Genomic DNA, 23,870 nt, shown 5'->3' with positions numbered 1-23,870 from the left:
GCTTTGGCGCTGTTTGGTAGGAGGTGCGGTCTGAAGAGAGGCAGCTTAGAGAAGGTGCTTTTTACTAATCTGAAAGAAAGCGTTTCAATTTTTAAATAACCGGTCAGCCGTACTAGCGCATATGTCTGGAGAGCAGCCCAGATATAGTGGCTATTTTTTTGTCTGCCAAGAGCGTCACCTCCTAAGAAATGCTTTTTTTTCATTTTTGCAATTATGTAATTCAAACAGAAGCTGCTGTTTACTTGTAGACCTCTTCTCTGAAGCGACAGTGTTTGGTCTGGGGATCGTTACGGGCCACAGGTTGCTGGGACTTATTTATTCATCTTCGTCACCTAGCTCAGTGTCTGGCATTTAATTAGGCACTCAAGATTTGTTTAAAAATAAATGGACACAAGCCTCTAACTATTGCTTCTTTTGATCTCACTTGTAAAATCTCTAATCTTCTGACTCTGCTTTAATGCAAAGTCTCATTCTGTTTTATCTGCTTAATTTGATTTAGATATATGTGCTTTACTCGATTTCTTTGATAAGTTGTAAGAATTTGCTGTTAGCTCTGATATTCAAATTTCTGTTTACCTTTTTTCCCCCCCAGTACAACGTTTACAAGCTCCAAGATTCTTGAATTTGACCCATTTCACAGTGCTGTTGTCAGGTTTCAGGCAAACAATGGGCCTTGGGAAGAGCCTAGATTCAGGAACTGGAAAGAGGCTGGGATTCTTGCTCCAAATTTGCTTCTCCGTGCATTCTCTCTCTGCTTCTGTCATCCACATAGCCGTACCCTTAGTTAAAATACTTGTATTATTAATTTCTCATTACTGGAATTGTTGCAGCAGAGGCTGAGTGACCATAATTTGAGACAGTGGTAGAAGACATGTCCTTGTTGACTGGTTGGAAGGGAAGTTAGATCAGGTTACATCTGTGAGCTATTCTAAATGTAAGATATGATTTTACCAGCTTAGGCTCCCATATACACAAGGATTGCTTTCTGTTTCACTTTCTCACTGTCTCTGTAAATAGCACCATCAGTTTTTTTGTCTTGTCTGTATCCCAGTCCTTCATCTTTTGTATGGAGTCAATCATTAGGTCTTCCTCCCAAAATCCTCTCCAGAAATAATACTAGTTTTCTCCTAGTACCTGTAGAGTTGTAGAAAAGGTAACAAAAGCATGAGCTCTTTAACCTATAGTTAAATGTTAAGACAGAGTCATATCAGGATTAAGAGCATAGGTTTTGGAGTTCAGCCTCAGCTCAAATCCTGTTCCCATTTACTAGCTGTGTCACCTTAGAAAAATTACTCTCTGAGGCTTTTTCTCCAACTGAAAGTGGGGACCTAATATTAAATAACATTGCTGAGTTGTTTGGTTAAATAACTAGTATCCATAAAGCACTTAGCAGTGTTTCTATTAATGCAAACACCAATTAGTGCTTAATAAGGTGTAGTTACTAGTATAAATAATAAAATACAACATTTATATAACTTCTTTTTTAGTTTACAAAATGTGTGCACCTACACTTTCTTGCTAAATAATCACAAATATCCTGAGAGGCAGATAATATTCTCATTTTAGAGATAGGGACACCAAAGAAAAAAGAGATGATAACACTTCCTCAAGTGGAATTGTCTAGAGGTTGCTCTGATAGGGAGTGAATGCAGTTACTTGAAGTTTTGCAAGGCTGTCCTGCTACCTATCACCATAGATCCCAGCTTTTGGAAGGGTGACTGAGCTAGGTGATTTCTGAGGTCCTGTAACTTGGTCCTTTATTCACACATGCAATTAATATTTTTTTTACCAGAAACTGTTCAAGGACCTGGGGATACAGCATAAACAAGCAAAAAACCCCCAAACAACATGCACACTCACACACACAGACAAAAATCTCTGTCTAGAAATATACAAATACAGAAAATATTTTGTACAGGATATACAATATAAAAAATAAAATATGAAAATATCAGTATATAGCTTGTCAGTTTTTTCATATACCCTTCATCTAAGTACCCATTAATTCCCACCCTCATTCCCAGCCCTCTCCCCAAGCTTAAAGCATCAGAAACTAGAAAATTCTATTTCAGTTTGTGTGCCATGCCCTCTCACGCGTCAAGGCTTATTCGAAGCTGGAAATCCAGAAAAGTGAGCGGAGCCTTGCAAGTTTCGGAAGGTGGAAGGAGAGACGGCGGAACTTGTGTGCGGTAGCTGTGGTTCTCGGTGGGAAGCCAATTCTGAGGACCGGTAGTGGAGAGCTCTGGAGCTTGTTTCCGGCCACCTCAGCGGGAATCGGAGACGCGAGCAGCTGGGTCTTTGGGAACTGAGGTAGAGGTATAACTTGACGGCGGAGCAAGTCAAGACGCACGTACGGCCGTCCGGGCCAGTGTTGAGTTTCCGTAGCCTGTGAAGATGGTGTTGCTCACGATGATCGCCCGAGTGGCGGACGGGCTCCCGTTGGCCGCCTCGATGCAGGAGGACGAACAGGTGAGCTGCTAGATCCCCGGGACCCCAAGTTCCTGTCAGAGCGCTGTGCTCTCAGCACGGGATTCCTCCTTAGGACGCGGGAGACCCTTATGGCCTCCCAGGCGTTTCTGACCCCTCTGAAGTGCTTTTCCTCTTTGGGCAGTGGAGAATAAGTCTTGTTAGAATAAATCTCTGTTAGAATAAATCTTGCCTGAAGGCGGAGGTAGATTTTTGTGTTACCTGTTTCTTTTTAGAAAAACTCTCTGGAGAAGGGATAGGTTTGGCTGACTGTGATTATCCAGTGTTCTGTAATTCTTTAGGGACTTTGTTAAAATTCAAGATTTCTTTTTTTTTTTTAATTTATTTTTTTTTGCTGTTAATAAGGCTGACTGACAGGTCCTGGGAAAAATCAGCTGCTAAGTCCTCTTTTCGTAGCACCTGATCCTTGACCTAGTTTACTGACATCTAGTGAAAGCAGATGAGGTATTATTGCCACATGTATGCACCTGTTTGAAGTTCAGTACAGTACCTTCTTTCAAAGTTATGCCCAATTCCCACCTCCAATAAGCCTTACTAAATTTCTGTTGTTGAAATTATAACCCTTGTGTTATATTCCTGTAATGCTTTGTACCTTTATTTTACAATTTTGCCTTTGTCTTTCAAAGTTTCCTAGCAGGCAAATGAGAAATCTTAGTCATCTATGTGTTTCCCATAGCTTTTACAATAGCAGCCTTGTGCTAGTAGGTGCTCAAAAATGTATTGCGTTGATTACAAAAACAAAACAAAACCTCTAGATAGCTTGAGAGGAAGAGGCTTTGTGCCTTAAAATCACAAGGCAAATTTCTGGTGTGAGACAAGTTCCTGGAGCAAGGTCAGGAAGTTCCTGAAGAAAGGAGGCTGAGAATGAAATTTATATAATTTATTTAAAGTGTTCAACTTTATCTTACTTTCTCATACAACCCAAGTAATGTAATTAAAAAAAAAACAAACTCAAGGCCTAAAAAAAGATGAATATTTTGCACATTTTTTTGAACTTTTCATTCATATATTCATTAAAAAAAAACCTCATTAAACACATCAGATGTGCCAAGCGTGGTGTTAATGCAGGGGTTTGGGGAACATAGTCCCTACTTTCATGGAGCTTACAGTTTAGTGGAGAAACCAGATAACTAACAATTATAATGTAGTATAACTTCTATGGAATAGGAAGAAGTTTTTGTGGTTGAACATGGAAAAGGTATCTAAATTGATTTTTGGACCTCAGGAAAGTGTTCCCAGAAGAAATGACATCTAAGCCAACAGTAGTGTCTCTTAATTAAGAAAGCTTCTATTTGGTTATATGCCTTTTTAGGTTTGATTTGGAAATATGTTTACTTTCATTTCTAGGAGAGTAATGATACAAATTGTGAAGTTGCTAAGTTGCTTAGCAGGTCATGCTAAGTGAAATATTTTCTATTTATTCCACAAGACAAAGTCTAAGTTGAGATAAAATTTGAAAAATATAGCATACCCTGAATTTTCAATTGTGAAATATTTTTCTCTTGTCCAATGTTAAACATTTTCCAGGACTGTGCAGAAGGAGTGAAATTGTTAAAATGAATGCAGGAACATGATTTGAAACGGGGGATGGTGTGGGGGAAATTTTCCTTGAAGGATATGTAGTTTGATTAAGTAGTTTTCCCAAAGGCACAGAAATCTGGTCAGTTTTCCAACTATTGTTTTGAATTCCAGTGTGGGCAAAGAATATAAATTGGATTTGAAAGTCCATATATCAGTAGGCTCTTATTCTCTGCCTTCATACTTTATTGAAAAAATTAGTTGATTTATTACTGTGTGTTTCTTAATTCCAAATTAGGTATCAGTTTACCAAGATGGGTTGCTTTGTTTAATTGACAAGGAAAGATATTTTACACAAAAATATTTTTGTGATTGTAATTCCATAGTGATTTCTTTTAGGAATTTTGACTTTGAATGATAACGTCTTTCCAAAACGTTTAATATCTGCAAAAATATGAATCTCTGACTTATTTTTACTATTATAATAGTATACAGAACATTTATAGAGTGCCTACTACATACCAACCATTGTGTTAAGCCTTTTAAATGCATGATTTCATTCAATCTTCATACCAACTATTAGGATAGGTACTATTATTATCCCCATTTATAGATAAGGAATCTCTGAGGCTAAGAGAGCATAGGTCTCTTGCTTAAAGTCGCACAGCTAATAAGTAGCACAACAGAATTTTTCACCAGGGTTCCTCCCTGCCTCCTTTTTTTCCCTTCCTTCCTTCCCTGTTAACCTACAACCACTATGTTAGTTCCAGGGACATAACATAGTGATTTGATAGTTCTTTCATCAGGGTTTTTTAACTTCGGCACTGTTGACATTTTGGAATGGATAATTCTTTGTTGTGGGAAAACTGTCCTGTGCATTGTAGGATGTCTAGCAGCATCCTTGGCCTCTGCACCTTATATGCCAATAGCACTACCACCACCCTCCGTCTAGTTGTGACAACCAAAAATATTTCCTGACATTGCTGCATGTGGTCACCTGCGGGGAGGAGGGGCAAAATCACCCCTGGTTGAGAACCAGTGTTTTGGTTTTAAAAAAATTTCTTTTTAATTAAGATGCAGTTGATTCACAATATTATATAAGTTTGAGATGTACAACATAGTGATTCACAATTATTAAAGGTTATACTCCTTTATAGTTATACACGTTTATAATTACTATAAAATATTGGCTATATTCCCTGTGCTGTTTAATATATCCTTGTAGCTTATTTATTTTATACATAGTAGTTTGTACCTCTTAATCCCCTACCCCTAGCATGCCCCTCTTCCCTTCCCTCTCCCCACTGGTAACCACTAGTTTGTTCTTTTTAATCAATATCTGTTTGATTCTACACTACAGGCTTAGTACCTAACTGCTTCACTTGTTCTAAGACATTTTAGTAATGTATTTACTTCTTAGGAGTCTGGAAATAACTTTTTAAGAAATGGATATCTTGATCAAATAGTTTTATAGTTAAGTACCCTAATTGTCCGGGCCAAATAATTCAATGTATTCTTTCAATTATTTACATTAATAACAGATACCATATCTTAGGTGGTTACTAGATGCTAGTCCTTGTACAAACTGTCTTCTCACTGGAGATGAACAATTATTCAAATAATACAATAGAGCGTTAAAAAAAAAAAAGATACAGAGTATCTTATGCACTGTTTCCTCTGTGCTATAACTAGAAATGTAGGCCTAAGACAGGTAGACAGATGAACTTAGTCTGATATTCTATCTATTTCTTCCTTTCTGATGTGTTTCTCCTTTTTAGATGTTTGCAATTTCTTTATCTACCTTTCTGTTCTACCTCAAAATGAACGTGTTCTCTTCAGGTGTTAGATATAACTGAGTACAGGGCAGGGAACTCCCAAGAAGCAGATAGTCTTTTGTACCGTTAAACTGGTGCACTCGCCCAATCATTGAGGGTTGATTAATCACCTTACTGTTATTGCTGTTAGAAGAAAATGGTTGGTTCTTGGTGCCCCTGGCCTTTGATCAATAGAGTTCAACAGGAATTTACAAATGATAAGAGCTTAGCTAAACATTCTTATAAAGGCAAAAGATAGCATTTGATACAACTACTTGTTCAGCAGTCATAGGTGACAGCAATAAAAAGGATTGTGGTTGTGTGGCAATTTACTATCCTGTACCTCCTGCATTTTGTATACAGAACCACATCCTAAATATACTGATGATCTCAAATTAGTTTCAGAATTTGTGTAGACATTCACATCTACTTCATTATTGGATTGCTAACAGCTGTCTTCATTATACTGTATATAAGTTTCATCAAGTCTGTTCTAGATGAAGTAGAAAACAGAATTAGGACATCTAATCTAACTATTTTTAGATAGACTGGCTGACTGTGAGCCCTTTGTGACTGTAATCTTAAAAGTCAACCTAGGGTTTATCTGTAAAGCCATGATTATGTTGTTATGTGAGATCTAGATCAGAGCTGCCATATGGTTTCTTGAGCATTTCCTATGAATTAGATTTAATATTAAATAGTAAGATATCACCTAGAAGGTGGATCTACCATTACTGAAGCAATTTTAATTATACAGGTGATATAGCGTGCTTAGGAGCAGGGGCTTCAGAACTAGACTGCCTGGGTTCAAATCCTAGCCCCTCCCCTTATTGGCCCCAAGTCCTAATATTGTGGGTGCAAATACACAGTAAATAGGAATGGATGAATGAATAATTTTCCCATTATAAAATTAATTTCTGATTATTGTAGAAAATTCAGTAAATATGTACAAACAAAAGGACCAAAAAGTTAATGGTGATTTTTTTTTTTACCATTAAAAGTAGTGGTAAAATTAAGTAATCCCTACTTAAATTATATCCACTTGATGTCTAACCTTAATCTTTGCGTGTGTGTTTAAAATCAAATAATCGGTAATACTGTAATACTGTTCCACCTAATTTTTTTCACTTAGTGTATAATGAATATCTTTTCATATCATTAAATATTACACAGCATCATTTTAATAGCTCTGTAGTATTCCATTATATAAATATATACCATATGTTATTTTTTTAACATTTTAATTGGAGTATAATTGCTTTACAATGTTGTGTTAGAAGATGTGGAATTGTTGGATAAAATATTATGCAAAATTTTTAAATTTCTAATACATATTGTCAAAATAACTACCAGAAAGATTGTGCCAGCATCGTGCTGCCAGGAATGGTAATGCCAACTGAACCAGCATTGTAAAATGTTGGTTGGCGTGCTGTAATTCCTATGTAGATATGTCCCCAGTGTTATACATCAGCGGTCACTGCTTTGTTCATTGTAAATTCCTGAAATTGTAGCATGCTTTTGGCCGTAGTTTCTTGTAGTTCGTACAGTTGTTAGTCTCTTTCTCTCAGATTGCAGTAATATTTACAGTGCCTTTTATAAAGTCAAAGGATTTGTGCTAATCTTCATTTCACTGACAGTTTTTTGCCATTTCTTTTTTTTTAATTGAAGTGTAGTTGGTTTACTATATTATATTAGTTTCACACTTAGAATATAGTGATTCAATATTTTTATAGATTATACTTCATTTTAAAGTTGTTATAAAATATTGGCTATATTCCCTGTGCCGCACAATATATCCATGTAGCTTTTTTATTTTATACATAGTAGTTTGTACCTCTTAATCTCCCCCTACTGCTGTCTTGCCCCTCTTCCCTCCCCTCTCCTTACTGGTAGCAGCTAGTTTGTTCTCTATATCTGCGAGTCTGTTTCTAATTTGTTATATTTATTCATTTGTTTTATTTTTTAGATTCCACCTATAAGTGATAACATACAGTATTTGTCTTTCTCTGACTTATTTCACTAAGCATAATACCCTTTAGGTTCATCCATGTTGTTGCAAATGGTAGAATTTCATTCTTTTTATTTGCCATGTATTTATTTAACTAGTTCCTTTAAGGTGCTCACCTGCCTTTAGCTGTCAAAAAACTTATAATTAACATTTATGGTTGTGGTTATTTTATGAATACCTCTGAGACACTGATTTAATTGATTTGGGGGTGGAGGTTGGGCAGGAGTAATTTTTTTTAAGAATTCTAGGTGGGCTTCCCTGGTGGCGCAGTGGTCGAGAGTCCGCCTGCCGATGCAGGAGACACGGGTTCGCGCCCCGGTCCGGGAAGATCCCACATGCCGCGGAGCGGTTGGGCCCGTGAGCCATGGCTGCTGAGCCTGCACGTCCGGAGCCTGTGCTCCGCAACGGGAGAGCCCACAACAGTGAGAGGCCTGCGTACCGCAAAAAAAAAAAGAAAGAAAGAAAGAATTCTAGGTGATTCTTGTGTGAAGCCAAGGTTGAAAATCATTGATCTGTGTTGGTATTATTTCTTGGCACTTCAGAAGCATCTCCAACTTTGTTTGCATCCCTTTAATCTACTATTGTGGGGTCATATATGAGAATATATCTGAGAATATATATCAGATATATTCTCAGGGGTCGGAATGCCACATAACAACATTGGTGAAGCCAACAGATTGACAAGTACCACTCAAATTTAGGAACATAGGATATTGTGCACTAGTTCAAAGCATGTGATGGTATTCACTCTCCCCAGCTGGCTGGCCAGTCATGAGAAAAACAATATATAGATTAGCAATACTCTTTAATACGATAATGTTAATATACATTATAATGTTAATTATTACAAAGTATTGTTAATATATAACAATATACATATACATGTTAATGTAGGAGTATTTCTCAAGTGAACAGCCTTATAACAAATCGTTGCCATAAAAACAGTGTTAAACTACAAATCGATACTTCTAGTGGTCTCTGCCTAACTCCCCTGTTTCACCTCATGCTTATTTACTTCCTTATTTATATTGAAATTTCCAGTTCACCATTTAATTTTTTTATTTTATCTTATTTTGAGTTATAATTGACATATAACATTATATTAGTTTCAGATGTACAACATAGTGATTCAATATTTGTAGACACTGTGAAATGATCACCACAATAAGTCTAGTTACCCTCCATCATGAAAAAATAGTTATGAAAATTTTTATTCTTTTTTCTTCTTGTGATGAGGACATTTAAGTTTTACTGTCTTAACAACTTTCAAATAATGCAATACAGTATTAACTATAGTCACCATGCTGTACATTATATCCTCATGACTTATTTTATAACTGGAAGTTTGTGCTTTTTGATTCCCTTTACCTATTTCGCCCACTCCCCCACCTACCTCCCCTCTGGCAGTCACCAGTCCATTCTCTATCTATGAGCTTGTTTTTTGAGCAGGATTCCAGTCTGTTTTAATGGCTGAATAGTATTTCATTGTGTATATATACCACATCTTCTTTATCCATTTGTCTGTTGATGAACACTTAGATTATTTCCATATCTTGGCTATTGTAAATAATGCTGCAGTGAGCATAGGATGCATATATCTTTTTAAATTAGTGTTTCGTTTTCTTCAGATAAATACCCAGAAGTGGAATTGCTGGATCATGTTGTAGTTCTATTTTTAACTTTTTGAGGAACCTCCATACTGTTTTCCATTGTGGCTGCACCCATTTACATTCCCACCAACAGTTCACAAGGGTTCCCTTTTCTCCACATCCTCACCAACACTTGTTATTTCTTGTCTTTTTGATAATAGCCATTCTAACAGGAGTGAGGTGATATCTCATTGTGGTTTTGATTTGCACCTCCAGTTCACTATTTTAAATATAGCTTAGAATCCTATACTTGTACATTTGTTTATCTGCCAGTTACACGATTTTATCATTGCTTTCTTGACTGATTTTACTCTCAGCTCAGTGGTTCACCATCTGGAATTTTAAGTTTCACTTTGTACTTTCTCATAGTTATACCGTAGGTCCAATCCCTAGGAGAACCCTGTGTAAACACTTTTCTATTTAAACATTTAGTTATTAAACATCTACCAAGGAGAGACAGTGTTAGATCTTTCAATTCAAACTAAATAATACAAAATAAAATAATTCCTTCCCATCACATGGCAAAAGTTATTTGTTTGTTTCCCGCAGTCTGTGGATGAATAAATAATGTATATTTGCTTCCCATTCTTCATGCACTTCTTTTCCATTTTGAATCTAGTAGGTTATTGAGGTATGACTTTCTCCTTTTGAAATGACATTGCTGTTTCCCCCAGTAGACTTCTTCCTCTCTTTAAAAAATATTGTAAAATCATTTAGAAATTGTTTAGGAAAATATTGCCTGTAACTCTATCATCCAAATGTTATTATTTTCATTTTTGTATGAACATACCCCTTGCTACCCAGCCTTTTGCTATCCAAACTCAGGAACCAAATAGATTTATTTAGTAAAGGATATTGGACTTTCCAATCTTTGTCCTTGCTCTTATTCATTTTTACCTAATTGCAGTTATAGTGTTCATAATAAGTTGCAGTCATGGGTGCACACAGTTTTGCTTAAATGCTCAATACTGTAACACTTTATGGAAGATTTTGCTTGATATTTCAGCACAAAAATGAGATGATTCATTCAGTTTGTTGTTCCCAGGCCTTTCCCGAGTATGGAACATGTTGTACAGTTCTGTGCCAGTAACTGTGCAAGTGAAATGGGTTAGGAGGAGGGCACTGACCTAATAGTGGAAAGAACACTGGATTGAAAGAGTGCCTTAAGGAGTACAATTTTGCTTTTTAGCAAATAACTATTGTGACTTTGTTGAAAAACTCGGGATTTGGTCCTCCTTTTTTCTCTAAAATAGGCCACTTTTATTTTGTTAAAATAAATCTTACTGACCTGTAAATGAAGGACTGTATTCACATAATGTCCTCAAAATATGATGCTTCTCACAAATTGGTACTGCTTTTTTGGTGGAAAATTCTTAAATGAAGGTGTCTTCTTTCAGTCTGGCCGGGACCTTCAACAGTACCAGAGTCAGGCTAAGCAACTCTTTCGAAAGTTGAATGAACAGTCCCCTACCAGATGCACCTTGGAAGCTGGTGCCATGACTTTTCAGTGAGTATAGTCCTGATTTCTTTGTGATTATTTAAATATGAAATACAGTAAATACAAGTAACACCTGATAAGAATGGGAACTTTTTTAAAAGTAAAGGTAACTTTAAAAATATAGTTGCTCCATGGAAGCAACTTTCCTGGCTCTAATTCTGCAAAACTGAAATCTTGGTTTATTTATTCAATTTCCATACAATAATTCAACCTGTTATCCTGTGTCTAGTAAATGCTATACATATCATGCAGTAATAGGTAACTTTTGCTTTGGGAGCTTCTTGGAGCCAGACACATGTAGGTTAGTACCCTTGCTCAAACATTTACTGACAATGTAACCTTGAGCAACTCACATGTACTTCTCTGGGCCTCAGTTTCCTCTATAAAATAGGGAATCATAGTTTTGTGAGGATTATGAGAGAATCCATGTATATCACTTAACATCTTGTCTGGCACATAGAGAATAGTCAATAAGTGTTAGTTTTTATTTAGAAAAAAGAAAATTATAAAAGATAATTTAAGGGCATCTAATCAGTGGTTATAGACAGTGTATACAGCTGAGAGAGGGATCAAAGCAACTTTATTGGATTTCAAATTATCTACAAATAATTGGTATTAAATGTTTAATACATGTCAAGTTTGAAGTTGATAAAACAGGAAGGATTAAACAAGAAAAGAGAGGGCAAGAAGATCAGGTGAAAATAAAAAAGAATAAGCTAAATAATCCTTACTATGTTAGGAACGCAGATACTAAGATAATATAGACCTGGGAAGAACCTGCTCTGTTTAACTCAAACAAACAAACCCTTTACTCATCAAGAACAAGCAAACAAGTATAAAGAATCAAAACCAAAACAAAACCCTGGCCTATTGGTTAAGAAAGTAGTGAATATTACATTTGGTAAGGTATTTCAACATCAAAAAATATTAGAGGTACTTCATTATATAGTATTTTTATCTCTACCATGGGTTAGGAACAAAAAAGATGTAGGAAAGATCTCATGGAATTGAAAAGAGATTTTCTTCTGCTTGGTTCTTTATAATCTCATCTCTTCCTTTATTTCCATCCAAGAACTGTTTATTAAAGATTTATTCTTTGTCAGACAGTGTATTAAGTCTTGTCTGTAATGTTTTACCTTATCCTCTTCTTAGCAGAGAGAGACACATACACAAACAACTATACTGTAATACCTTAGGACAAGAAGTGCTGTAGAGTAGAGAGAAGGAAGCAATAAATTCCCATTTATAGAGAGTAAGTTTCAGGAAAGGGGAAAGAGGGAGGGAGAATACAGAGAAATTTCACAGAAAAAATTATAGTAAAATTGAGCATATGAAAGTGAACAAGGTTTCTCCAGGTACATAAAAGAATATTATAGTTAGAAAAAAACAATATAAGCAGAAGTCCACGAGCATGTGAAAGAACCTAGCTTATTGGAGAACAACATGTTGTTCGGTGTGTTAGCAGGATATATGATGGAAAGCAGCCTACACTTGTTTTGGAGGGCTCCGAATACTATACCAAGGTGTATGATTTTATTTTATAGGTAGTAGGGAACCTCTAGAGTTTTTAAGCAATATCATATTTACTTTTTAGGAATAAAGCTAGTGGTTTAGAAGATGGTCTAGACTGAAGGCAAGGAGACTGGTTAATTTAGGTGCCCAAGCAAGAAATAGGACAGCAGTATTATTGTTATTGTTATTATTGTTGTTATTATTATTATTTTAAGGGGCATGAGAGATCATATAATATAATAGACTATAAACTATGCTCTGTGGAGTCATAGGATGCCTTAGGAAGGACATAGAAAGGACAGGGGTGGGGGTATGTGTAATGCTTTGGGCCCTTAAACTCCTACTTAAGCTAAAGAACTTCTCATTTTATTTGCTGTACATATTAGTCTTCTGGATATAATTTTTGCTGAAATAAAGAGTACTATGGCTAAAAAGTTTGAATACCACTGAGTAGCCTAACCTCTTTCCAAAACTGTCTCATACATGTAGTCATATAGCCTCTTCCAGACTGCCAGGGAGCTCAGTCTCACAAGAGGAGTCAGTTCTGTTATTGAACAATTTGCAGTCAATACAGAGTTCTCCTATCCTGGAAATTCGGGAATATTATTAGTCCTGAGATTATTTTCTGTACCCAGTAAATATTGTGACATTAACTTCCAACTTTTAACTATCCACAAAAGTTTCCAATTCCACTATTTTTCTTACAGCTGGAAGAAATTTAAATGCGTATATACTTGTTTACCACACATAATCAAAGGATAGATGGAGTCACAACTCCGAGTTTTCAAGAAAAAGTCTTATGTATTAAGATATTTTAGTTGAAGAATTATGTAATGAATAAATATGTCTAAATACTCCTTTTGGAATATACTTCTAATAATGGGAAGATGTTTGCTGTCTGATTCCAGTGATTTTTGGTTTGAAATTGACTTTCTGATTAATTAGCCTCAAAGGGCTTGGGCTAGAATATTTTAAAAAGTTTGTATAGGGAATTCCCTGGTGGTCCAGTGGTTAAGACTCCACACTTTCACTGCCAAGGGCCCAGGTTCAATCCCTGGATGGGGAACTAAGATCACACAAGCTGTGTGGCATGGCCAAAAAAAAAAAAAAAAAAAAAAAGGTTTGTATGGCACTGAGAGTCTATTTCAGATTGTTGGAGGTGTTGTTAATCTACAAACAACTTTTTCTTGCTTTTTTTTGTCTCTGCAGCTACATTATTGAACAGGGGGTGTGTTATTTGGTTCTGTGTGAAGCTGCCTTCCCTAAAAAGTTGGCTTTTGCCTACCTAGAAGATTTACATTCAGAGTTTGATGAACAGCATGGGAAGAAGGTGCCAACTGTGTCTAGACCCTATTCCTTTATTGAGTTCGGTAAGTTTTTGCGCATCACCTCTCTATCAAGGGAGTAGTCGATATGCAGAAGCTATTGATATAATTTTGATACTTTTTAAATTTTTATGCTTACCTACTGAAGTTTTGGATTCTCCCTCCTAGTCCATGTCTTTTGTCCTTTTGAATGAATGAGGCTTCCTTCTCATAAGTAATTGTCTCTGGTCTTTTGATTTTTTCCTCATAGAACTTGTTGCCCTTTGCTCTTTTTTGTTATTTAGTTTGATTCTTCATTTGGGTAAAAAACTGTGTCTAAAGATCTAGATTGACATGTAATAACTGAGTTCTTTTTTCCCCCAACCCAACCTCCTCACCTCCCCAGCCACACACACACTCACATACTCACAGTGAGACTCATTTTATGGAAATCAGAATTTGGAAATCAGAAGGAATGGTGAACGAGATCCTCTAATTTAAGTACTAGAGGATATATGGTATTGGGGCATAACATTTACTACATGCAGAAGTAGTGAGCATGGGTGTCCATATTTGTATAAGAATTATAGAAAGACTCATTACTGGTCAGATCTGGTAAAGTATCTGATGGCAAGAGATCAAAGGAAATGGCCTTTAAGTAGAGGAAGTGAGAACAAGTATGATTAGACTACATCACTCACATTTTTAGTTAAAAAAAAAAATTGGTTTTACTATCTCTGAATTTCTGAAGTGTTTTGAGTTTGCTAGATAAATGGGTCCTGTTGCTTTTTAGAAATAAAGAAATCTAGCAGGGGCTTCCCTGGTGGCGCAGTGGTTGAGAATCTGCCTGCTAATGCAGGGAACACGGGTTCGAGCTCTGGTCTGGGAAGATCCCACATGCTGCAGAACAGGTGAGCCCGTGCGCCACAACTACTGAGCCTGCGCGTATGGAGCCTGTGCTCCACAACACGAGAGGCCGCGTAGTGAGACGGCCCGCGCACAGCGATGAAGAGTGGCCCCCGCTTGCCACAACTAGAGAAAGCCCTCGCACAGAAACGAAGACCCAACACTGCAAAAATAAATAAATTAATTAATAAACTCCTAAAAAAAAAAAAAAAAAAAAAAGAAATCTAGCAAAGCATTCCAGTGTTTCAAAACTATAAACTCCCCAAGTGCTAATTTTTATAATGTCTGGTTTTGCAAATTTTATTTTTGTAGACAATAGCGGTTCAGTAAACCCAATAAAAAAATAAGACTGCTGTATCAAGGTCACACAGGAAATAGTTGGTATACTCAAATTAGCTTAAAGGATTTATATACAGAGATATGAATGGGTTATAGATGAACTGTAAGGTACAGTAATCTGAGACCAGTAGCATGGTAATTGTTATCATCCCTAAGCCTGAATGGATAAGAGAAAGCAGTTTCTGGAACTAGGAAGGAGAAAATTTATGGAAAAGGCCCATTTGCGAGGAGCAGTAACTTTTGGTGGAGGTATACTGCCAGCCCAAGATGACTTCTCAGGGAGGAGCTAGAGGAATAAATACTTTGATATCACTATCCACTCCCCTTCTTCCATACTCTTGGGGCTCCCCCATTGGCTGAACCTAACCGGGCAAGGAGCCCATTGATGTAATCCATGCAGGTCAGCTTCCTGCAGGCAGAAAGCAGGCCCAGAAGGTTGGAGAGGAGATCTAGAGGCAAATGAAGGGTATCAAGCACACACATCTTAAGATTTTTTCTAAAAGTTGAAAATATAATCTTTAATAATCATACTTTTCATAGTTTTGCGTTATATAGACATTGGCAAAAATGAATGACCATGCAGTTTTGTAGTAGTATTTTGGGAAACGCCTGTCCCATTGGTACTCATTCAAAAGCTTGGTTAATCACGAACAGTTGCAGATCCAGGACGAAACTCAGAATTTACTCTTTCCTACTTCTTTGATGGACACGAAAGAAGTTGTTAACAGTCACTTTTCTTCATCATTCTAGATACCTACATTCAGAAAACCAAGAAGCTTTACATTGACAGTCGTGCTCGGAGAAACCTAGGCTCCATCAACACTGAATTGCAAGATGTGCAGAGGATCATGGTGGCCAATATTGAAGAAGTGCTACAACGGGGAGAAGCACTCTCAGGTCTCTAAAAGCAGTATGAGTCTTATGAATAAGTGGCTCTTATTCCATAAGCAAGGATAGCTTATTTGGGAGTACCTTTTATGCTGTCAGATTCTATCTAGTACTGTTAAGAATTCATCTTTCAAAAATGGATTACATTGCAAGCTTCCAATATATATGTTTCTTCCTAGTGTGGTTAGTTTCTATTGAGTTGGAACAATGTAGTCTCATTCCATATCAGAAGCAATTACTGTTTCCAAGATATTTACAAAATTAAATCAATATTTACAGAAACACTTAAGGGAAATGAAAAGAGGAATGAGAGGAAATTGTTAAAGATTTATTGCAATAGTTTGCTGAGTAGCCACTTTGAGAGACTTTACTGCTGCCAGATCAAATGTTATAAAATGCCATTTTCATCAAGGCATTCCTCTACTGAAAAACTTTTAAAACCTGTGACTACAAGATAAGGTCTAGTCTCCTCTCAACTTACTTTTCATTCATTCAATCATTATTAATTGAGTACTTGTAATGTGCAAGGCACTGTGTTCTCTATAATGGAAGATAAGGAGATTGCAAACGTCTCTCATTCTCCCTAGTTCACAAACATTCTGCCTCAGCCAGGTCAGTGTCCTCATCATCCTGAACCTTCTTTAGGATCTAGATAAGAACTGCCTCTTCAAAAAAGCCTTACCTGATCCTTATATCCCACAATGCATTAATCTCTTTTGTCCTTCCAATTCTTAAAGCACTTACATATGTAATGTTTTTTAACACATAATGTGTTATATATATGTGTGTGTACTAATTTACCTAAAAATATATATGTTTACTTAATGCTTAAATGTTACCTAAATGTTTAATGTGAGCGTATACTTTTTTTCTTTACATCTTTATTGGAGTATAATTGCTTTACAATGGTGTGTTAGTTTCTGCTTTATAACAAAGTGAATCAGTTATACATATATATATGTCCCCATATCTCTTCCCTCTTGTGTCTCCCTCCCTCCCACCCTCCCTATCCCACTCCTCTAGGCGGTCACAAAGCACCGAGCTGATCTCCCTGTGCTATGAGGCTGCGTCCCACTAGCTATCTATTTTACGTTTGGTAGTGTATATATGTCCATGCCTTTGTCACAGCTTACCCTTCCCCCTCCCCATATCCTCAGGTCTGTTCTCTAGTAAGTCTGTGTCTTTATTCCCATCTTACCCCTAGGTTCTTCATGACATTTTTTTTTCTTAGATTCCATATATATGTGTTAGCATGAGGTATTTGTCTTTCTCTTTCTGACTTACTTCACTCTGTATAAGAGACTCTAGGTCCATCCACCTCACTACAAATAACTCAATTTCGTTTCTTTTTATGGCTGAGTAATATTCCATTGTATATATGTGCCACATCTTCTTTATCCATTCATCCGATGATGGACACTTAGGTTGTTTCCACCTCCTGGCTATTGTCAATAGTGCTGCAATGAACATTTTGGTACATGACTCTTTTGGAATTATGGTTTTCTCAGGGTATATGCCCAGTAGTGGGATTGCTGGGTCATATGGCAGTTCTATTTGTAGTTATTAAGGAACCTCCACACTGTTCTCCATAGCGGCTGTACCAATTCACATTCCCACCAGCAGTGCAAGAGTGTTCCCTTTTCTCCATACCCTCTCCAGCATTTATTGTTTCTAGATTTTTTGATGATGGCCATTCTGACTGGTGTGAGATGATATCTCATTGTAGTTTTGATTTGCATTTCTCTAATGATTAATGATGTTGAGCATTCTCTCTAATGATTAATGATGTTGAGCATTCTCTCATGTGTTTGTTGGCAGTCTGTATATCTTCTTTGGAGAAATGTCTATTTAGGTCTTCTTCCCATTTTTGGATTGGATTGTTTGTTTTTTCGTTATTGAGCTGCATGAGCTGCTTGTAAATTTTGGAGATTAATCCTTTGTCAGTTGCTTCATTTGCAAATATTTTCTCCCATTCTGAGGGTTGTCTTTTGGTCTTGTTTATGGTTTCCTTTGCTGTGCAAAAGCTTTTAAGTTTCATTAGATCCCATTTGTTTATTTTTGTTTTTATTTCCATGTCTCTAGGAGGTGGGTCAGAAAGGCTCTTGCAGTGATTTATGTCATAGAGTGTTCTGCCTGTGTTTTCCTCTAAGAGTTTGATAGTTACTGGCCTTACATCTAGGTCTTTAATCCATTTTGAGCTTATTTTTGTGTATGGTGTTAGGGAGTGTTCTAATCTCATACTTTTGCATGTACCTGTCCAGTTTTCCCAGCACCACTTATTGAAGAGTCTGTCCCTTCTCCACTGTACATTCCTGCCTCCTTTATCAAAGATAAGGTGACCATATGTGCGTGGGTTTATCTCTGGGCTTTCTGTCCTGTTCCATTGATTTATATTGCTGTTTTTATGCCAGTACCATACTGTCTCGATTACTGTAGCTTTGTAGTATACTCTGAAGTCAGGGAGCCTGATTCCTCCAGCTCCGTTTTTCTTTCTCAAGATTGCTTTGGCTATTTGGGGTCTTTTGTGTTTCCATACAAATTGTGAAATTTTTTGTTCTAGTTCTGTGAAAAATGCCAGTGGTACTTTGTTAGGGATTGCATTGAATCTGTAGATTGCTTTGGGTAGTAGAGTCATTTTCACAATGTTGATTCTTCCAATCCAAGAACATGGTATATCTCTCCATCTATTTGTATCATCTTTAATTTCTTTCATCAGTGTCTTATAATTTTCTGCGTACAGGTCTTTTGTCTCCTTAGGTAGGTTTATTCCTAGATATTTTATTCTTTTTGTTGCAGTGGTAAATGGGAGTGTTTTCTTGATTTCACTTTCAGATTTTTCATCATTAGTATATAGGAATGCCAGAGATTTCTGTGCATTAATTTTGTATCCTGCTACTTTACCAAATTCATTGATTAGCTCTAGTAGTTTTCTGGTAGCATCTTTAGGATTCTCTATGTATAGTATCATGTCATCTGCAAACAGTGACAGCTTTACTTCTTCTTTTCCGATTTGGATTCCTTTTATTTCCTTTTCTTTTCTGATTGCTGTGGCTAAAACTTCCAAAACTATGTTGAATAAGAGTGGTGAGAGTGGGCAACCTTGTCTTGTTCCTGATCTTAGTGGAAATGCTTTCAGTTTTTCACCATTGAGGACAATGTTGGCTGTGGGTTTGTCATATAGAGCATGTACTTTTTAAAAGTAGTATTTATGTGTTTCATATCTATTTCATATACTTCTTTTATTTCTTTCACAGTAATCATCACAAGTAGTTTCCTTAATGTGTATTTTTTGAATTCAGCCTTGTTACATATTCATGAATAATGGGTTTTCCTTTATTATGAATTGCAGATTTTAACCTTTATGTTTGTAGTCAGCAGTTGTCCCAGCATATAGCTTCAAACTCTTTAAACATCAAATTTTGGATGAGTGAGTCTGTGTAAATTTTCATCATTACAGACTTACAGGTTCTACTTGGGATAAAGTAAACCAGCACAGGAATTTTTCTTAAATCCAAATTTTATATACTGGTCAATTTATCAAAAGTGTAACAGATTTTCTTCTAGTGCTTTGCTGATTGCTACAAAGCTGATATGCTGATTAAAAAAGAAGTACAGTTCTACCCTTAAATAATTTCATGTGATTGGGAAGATAAGAAAGATTGTCACAGAGTAATTTATAGATAGTATAAGGGAACAAACATCAGTTGAACACTTACATTGTGCTAGGCAATATGGTAGGGGGACTTTACATATATCTTAGTTATTCTTTAGAGTAATCCCATGTGAAGTGGCTGATATCAAACCGGTTTCACAGATAAAGAAGCAAAGACTCAGAAAAGTAGCTTACTATAAAAGTTACACTGCTAGTACCTGGCAGAATTTGTTGGCTTTTGGAGTCCTTGTCCATCTTCAGTGAGTGACAGTTTTAAATCATTATATATAGATCTATAGACAATAAGAGCTATAAAAATGTAGAAGGAAGTAGATAAATGAACAGGAAAGATTTCTTGAGTTTTGATAGATCAGGAAGGAGTGAAGAGTGGTATTTTAAGAGGAAGAAAAAGCATATGCTGAACAGAGCATATATGAAGACAGTGGCAAGAGTAGGCCACCTCAAAAAATGTTCTCTTCCTCTTTAAGCTTCTGTATAATAAGAGTCCATCTTTTACACCTTTTTCTCCTTCTAAGTTTTAGAGCTAATCAACTTTGCATTTATGACCCAAGAATAGTTCCTGTGGGTTCTTTTAACAAGATCAAATTATGCCTTTTTTACTGCCTAAATATACCTGTTTCTTTTAAGCCATAGGTTTTATTTTTTATCCAAAGATGTCACCCTATTAGACTGTAAATTCCACAAATATAGAGATCATGTGTGTTTTGATCATAATTGTATCCTCTAGCACTTCTCATGGTGCCCATAACATGAATATTTGCTAAATGACTTCTCCAAGCAATAACTTTGTCTTTATGATACTATGTGTTTCCAAATGTTCCAGTGTAAAGGAATTCTCTTAACTATTAATTATTTCATATGACCTAATATTTATTTCTTTGCCCAGTTATTCTCAGCAGATTTAGATTCATGTAGCAAATATTTATTGATTGATTTTTCACTGTATTTTTCACTGACTGTATGCCAGATCACATTCTAGGCACTGGGAATATAGTAATAAACACAGTAGTAGTTAAAAACCTCTGTCCAGTGGATTGTACATTCTAGTAGACTGGCTGGAAAGATTCCTTGCAGCATTGTCATGGCTATTTCTCATCCCTTAACTGTTTTTTTGCACTAGGTGCTTTTCTTACAGGACAAGTTCTAATTTGGAAATGGCTGGCATGCCTGTGTCATTAAGTAATGCCACATTTCTCAATCAAAACCAGTCTCTATTAAGCAACTCTGAATATTTCAAAAGCATTCTCCAAGGAAGAACAAATAAATTCAGATTGCAATATAGTTTTTCAAAATTTTAAAGAAGTAAAAAGTTTTATTAGAATTTATTTATGCCACACTGAGAGTTTGTTTTTATTATTAAAAATATGCCATATATTGGGCCTCCCTGGTGGCACAGTGGTTGAGAGTCCGCCTGCCGATGCAGGGGATACGGGTTCGTGCCCCGGTCCGGGAGGATCCCACATGCCGCGGAGCGGCTGGGCCCGTGAGCCATGGGCGCTGAGCTTGTGCGTCCGGCAACGGGAAAGGCCACGACAGTGAGGGGCCCACATATCGAAAAAAAAAAAAAAAAATATATATATATATATATATATGCCATATATTTTGAGCCCAATCTAGCTTGTGTATATCTAACTATTTCTCTAAGTGCTCAGTTAACAATTAAAAGAAGATACTGACATTACAAATGTCCTTATAGGAAAAAAGAAAAACTTTGCCTAAGATTCTAAAAAGCTTAATTTAGTAGATATTGGTGGTTTTCTAGCACCTCTGATTGTATTTTCATTATAATACAGCTTTCCTATATCTGTTAAAATATAATTTCTGATAGCTTTATCTTCATAATAATAGTCTTTACTATGTGGAAAGTCTTAGAAATTTGGTAGCAGTCACCACTGAGATATAGCTTAATACTCAGTGTCTGGTTCTTTGAATTTTCTGGTTACCTGCATCTTTTATCTTACCTGGATTATCATTTGTCAAACTATGAGCAAATATGATTTAGACCATAAAGAGATTATGAAGATAGTTATGGTCAGCTAACATTTGCCAAGTGTTTACTGTATGTAGGCATTGTGCTCACTTTACAGGCATCCTATGATATGTTTATTGTTACTATATAATCCCTATTTTTATGGACAAAAGAAGCTGAGTCTTAGAGAGGCTGAGTTGCCCAATACCACGTGACTGGTACAGCTGAGATTTGAACCAGGGTCTGAGGCCACAGCCTGCATACAGCCTCAAGAATTTGAACATAAATTGATCTGATAATTTTAAAATGCATTGTAGATTTTACAGTGCTTCAGGATCACGAGTTAATCAGTGTATGCAACCTTACCCTTAAAATAAAAATGATAATTTAAGCTTCATGGTTTGAAGTAGTGCCACTCATTTTGGTTATTTTTATGTCTTAATACATTTGATAAAATACTTTAAGGGACTAATTGATGTTATCCTTTTTTCCTTTTTGACAGCATTGGATTCGAAGGCTAACAATTTGTCCAGTCTGTCCAAGAAATACCGCCAGGATGCGAAGTACTTGAACATGCGTTCCACTTACGCCAAACTTGCAGCAGTAGCTGTGTTTTTCATCATGTTAATAGTGTATGTGAGATTCTGGTGGCTGTGAAGTAGTGAATCCAGTCACTGGCAAGGAAGAACCTAGGACCCAGCAGGTGTATGTTTACAGGAAGCTGAGCTCACAGAGATGCGTATTAGAATCCAAGTGGAACTTCTGCCTCTAAAGACCTTGCAAGGAAAGACATGTCCTGAAAATGAGAGATTACGCCTCATTTAATGAAGCTTAGCCCTATGTAGAAAGTGTCTTTTGGGGGCAGAGGCTTTCTCTGGGTGCTAAGCCATATATGTTAGGGAACAGTAGATTGTTTTATTTGTTTTTTTCCCTCCCAGTGTTTTACATTTTTAAAACAGCACTGACTGGGCATTCTCATCTCTAATGGAGCCGTCAGTGAGATTTGGCTTAACCAACCTGTGCTAGCAACAGTCTGAAATCCCTTCAGAGAAGGCAGCCCTTCAGAAAGTTTTTGGACTCTGTTTAATCAACATTCCGTTTGTTGGTGACACTTGTGATTTTTCAGGAATCTGAGTTGTTGATGGCCTTTTAAACAAGACTCCAGTATGTGAAGGTTAATTGCTGTGCTGCAAGAGATCCTGTCTACTGGCCCCTATAGGAAGTTAACCTTGGTTGTTTTCCATTTATGATGTTTTGCTTATTGCACAATTGCTTTAGGGTTAAATGAATTATATTGATGCCTTGAAATTATAGCACTCCGTGATTAAGAAGCTAAAATGTTTTCTGTCATTTACTCCTTAAAAGACTTAAATGTTTTGTTTGGGACATTCTTAATTTAATTTTTCCGCATCTGGTTTATATTAATATAAGAGTGAATGTAGCATACTGATAGCCAGAGGCCCCTGACTTAGTGACAAAGAGAGGCCGGCTCATGACTACAGCTTTGTCCTGCCCTTTTCTCACTTTTTCTCCACTACGATTTTCCCCACTCTTCCTCCTGCCACAATTTGCTAACATTTTTAAAATTCCTCTGTGTCCAATAGTTTCATGTCCCTCTCAGGATATCCTCAAATTTCAAAATTGAAAATATTCAGTTGCGTAGTTAATTAAATTGAAATTTTTCAGAGCAACTACTTAAACTACTAAACACATTTGTCTGAGAAAATCTGAGAGCACCTTGTATCTGTTTCAGTTATGTAATTCTCTGAGAATGTTCCAGAAATAGGTAACTCATTTACAGTAGCTTCTATTAACAAAAGTACCTATGATTTTTCCCTTTTTTGCTCAGGGATAATGGGAATTTCCTTTTACCTTCTGAGGTAGAATTTTTTTTAATGGGGAGAATAGGCCTTTTAAATATTGTCACAAGGGTCTACAATATAACCTATAATTACTACACATACTGCAAACATTTCTTTAAATTGTACAGGAAAATGAGCCTTCTTCTTAAAATCTTTGGAAAGAACTTTAACCAGTAAGCAATTTTATAACTCAGGATCATCAAACCTACTGTTCTGATTCCTGATAGAGAAAAAAATTCTATTTCTTTAAAACAAGGCAAGGAGAAATGCTTATTTTATTCCTGATAATTTACAGAACTAGAATAACATTTTTTTCCTTCCATTTTGGACCTATGTCTGCCAATTGGAGTTTTGTGCATGAAATAAGAAGTTACTTTTTATAGCGAATAAGTGCTTTGAAGTCCCTAAAAGGCTTATCCTAAGTAATGATTTTGGTAATAAAA

At 36.3% G+C, this 23,870-nt stretch overlaps 1 protein-coding gene across 1 annotated transcript; it reads left to right on the top strand.

Moving 5' to 3' along the window:
* Positions 1-2,260: 2,260 nt before the first annotated feature.
* On the top strand, positions 2,261-22,932 carry SEC22B (SEC22 homolog B, vesicle trafficking protein). The gene is made up of 5 exons (XM_007457125.1): positions 2,261-2,469; positions 10,874-10,983; positions 13,696-13,856; positions 15,786-15,932; positions 22,068-22,932. Exons 1-5 carry the CDS (start codon positions 2,395-2,397, stop codon positions 22,220-22,222), a joined length of 648 nt encoding a protein of 215 aa, XP_007457187.1. The 5' UTR covers positions 2,261-2,394; the 3' UTR covers positions 22,223-22,932.
* The last annotated feature ends 938 nt before the right edge of the window (positions 22,933-23,870 follow it).

This window comes from Lipotes vexillifer, unplaced genomic scaffold, assembly GCF_000442215.2.
Source record: "Lipotes vexillifer unplaced genomic scaffold, Lipotes_vexillifer_v1.1 scaffold511, whole genome shotgun sequence".
In the NCBI taxonomy this organism is placed as follows: domain Eukaryota; kingdom Metazoa; phylum Chordata; class Mammalia; order Artiodactyla; family Lipotidae; genus Lipotes; species Lipotes vexillifer.
This window is presented reverse-complemented; position numbering and strand designations above follow the sequence as displayed.

Excerpts from the sequence above, each read along its gene's own strand:
- SEC22B (XM_007457125.1), top strand. The coding sequence starts at position 2,395 with ATGGTGTTGCTCACGATGATCGCCCGAGTGGCGGACGGGCTCCCGTTG. Across the intron at positions 2,470-10,873 it reads CGATGCAGGAGGACGAACAG|TCTGGCCGGGACCTTCAACA; the intron begins GTGAGCTGCTAG and ends GTCTTCTTTCAG. Across the intron at positions 13,857-15,785 it reads CTATTCCTTTATTGAGTTCG|ATACCTACATTCAGAAAACC; the intron begins GTAAGTTTTTGC and ends TCATCATTCTAG.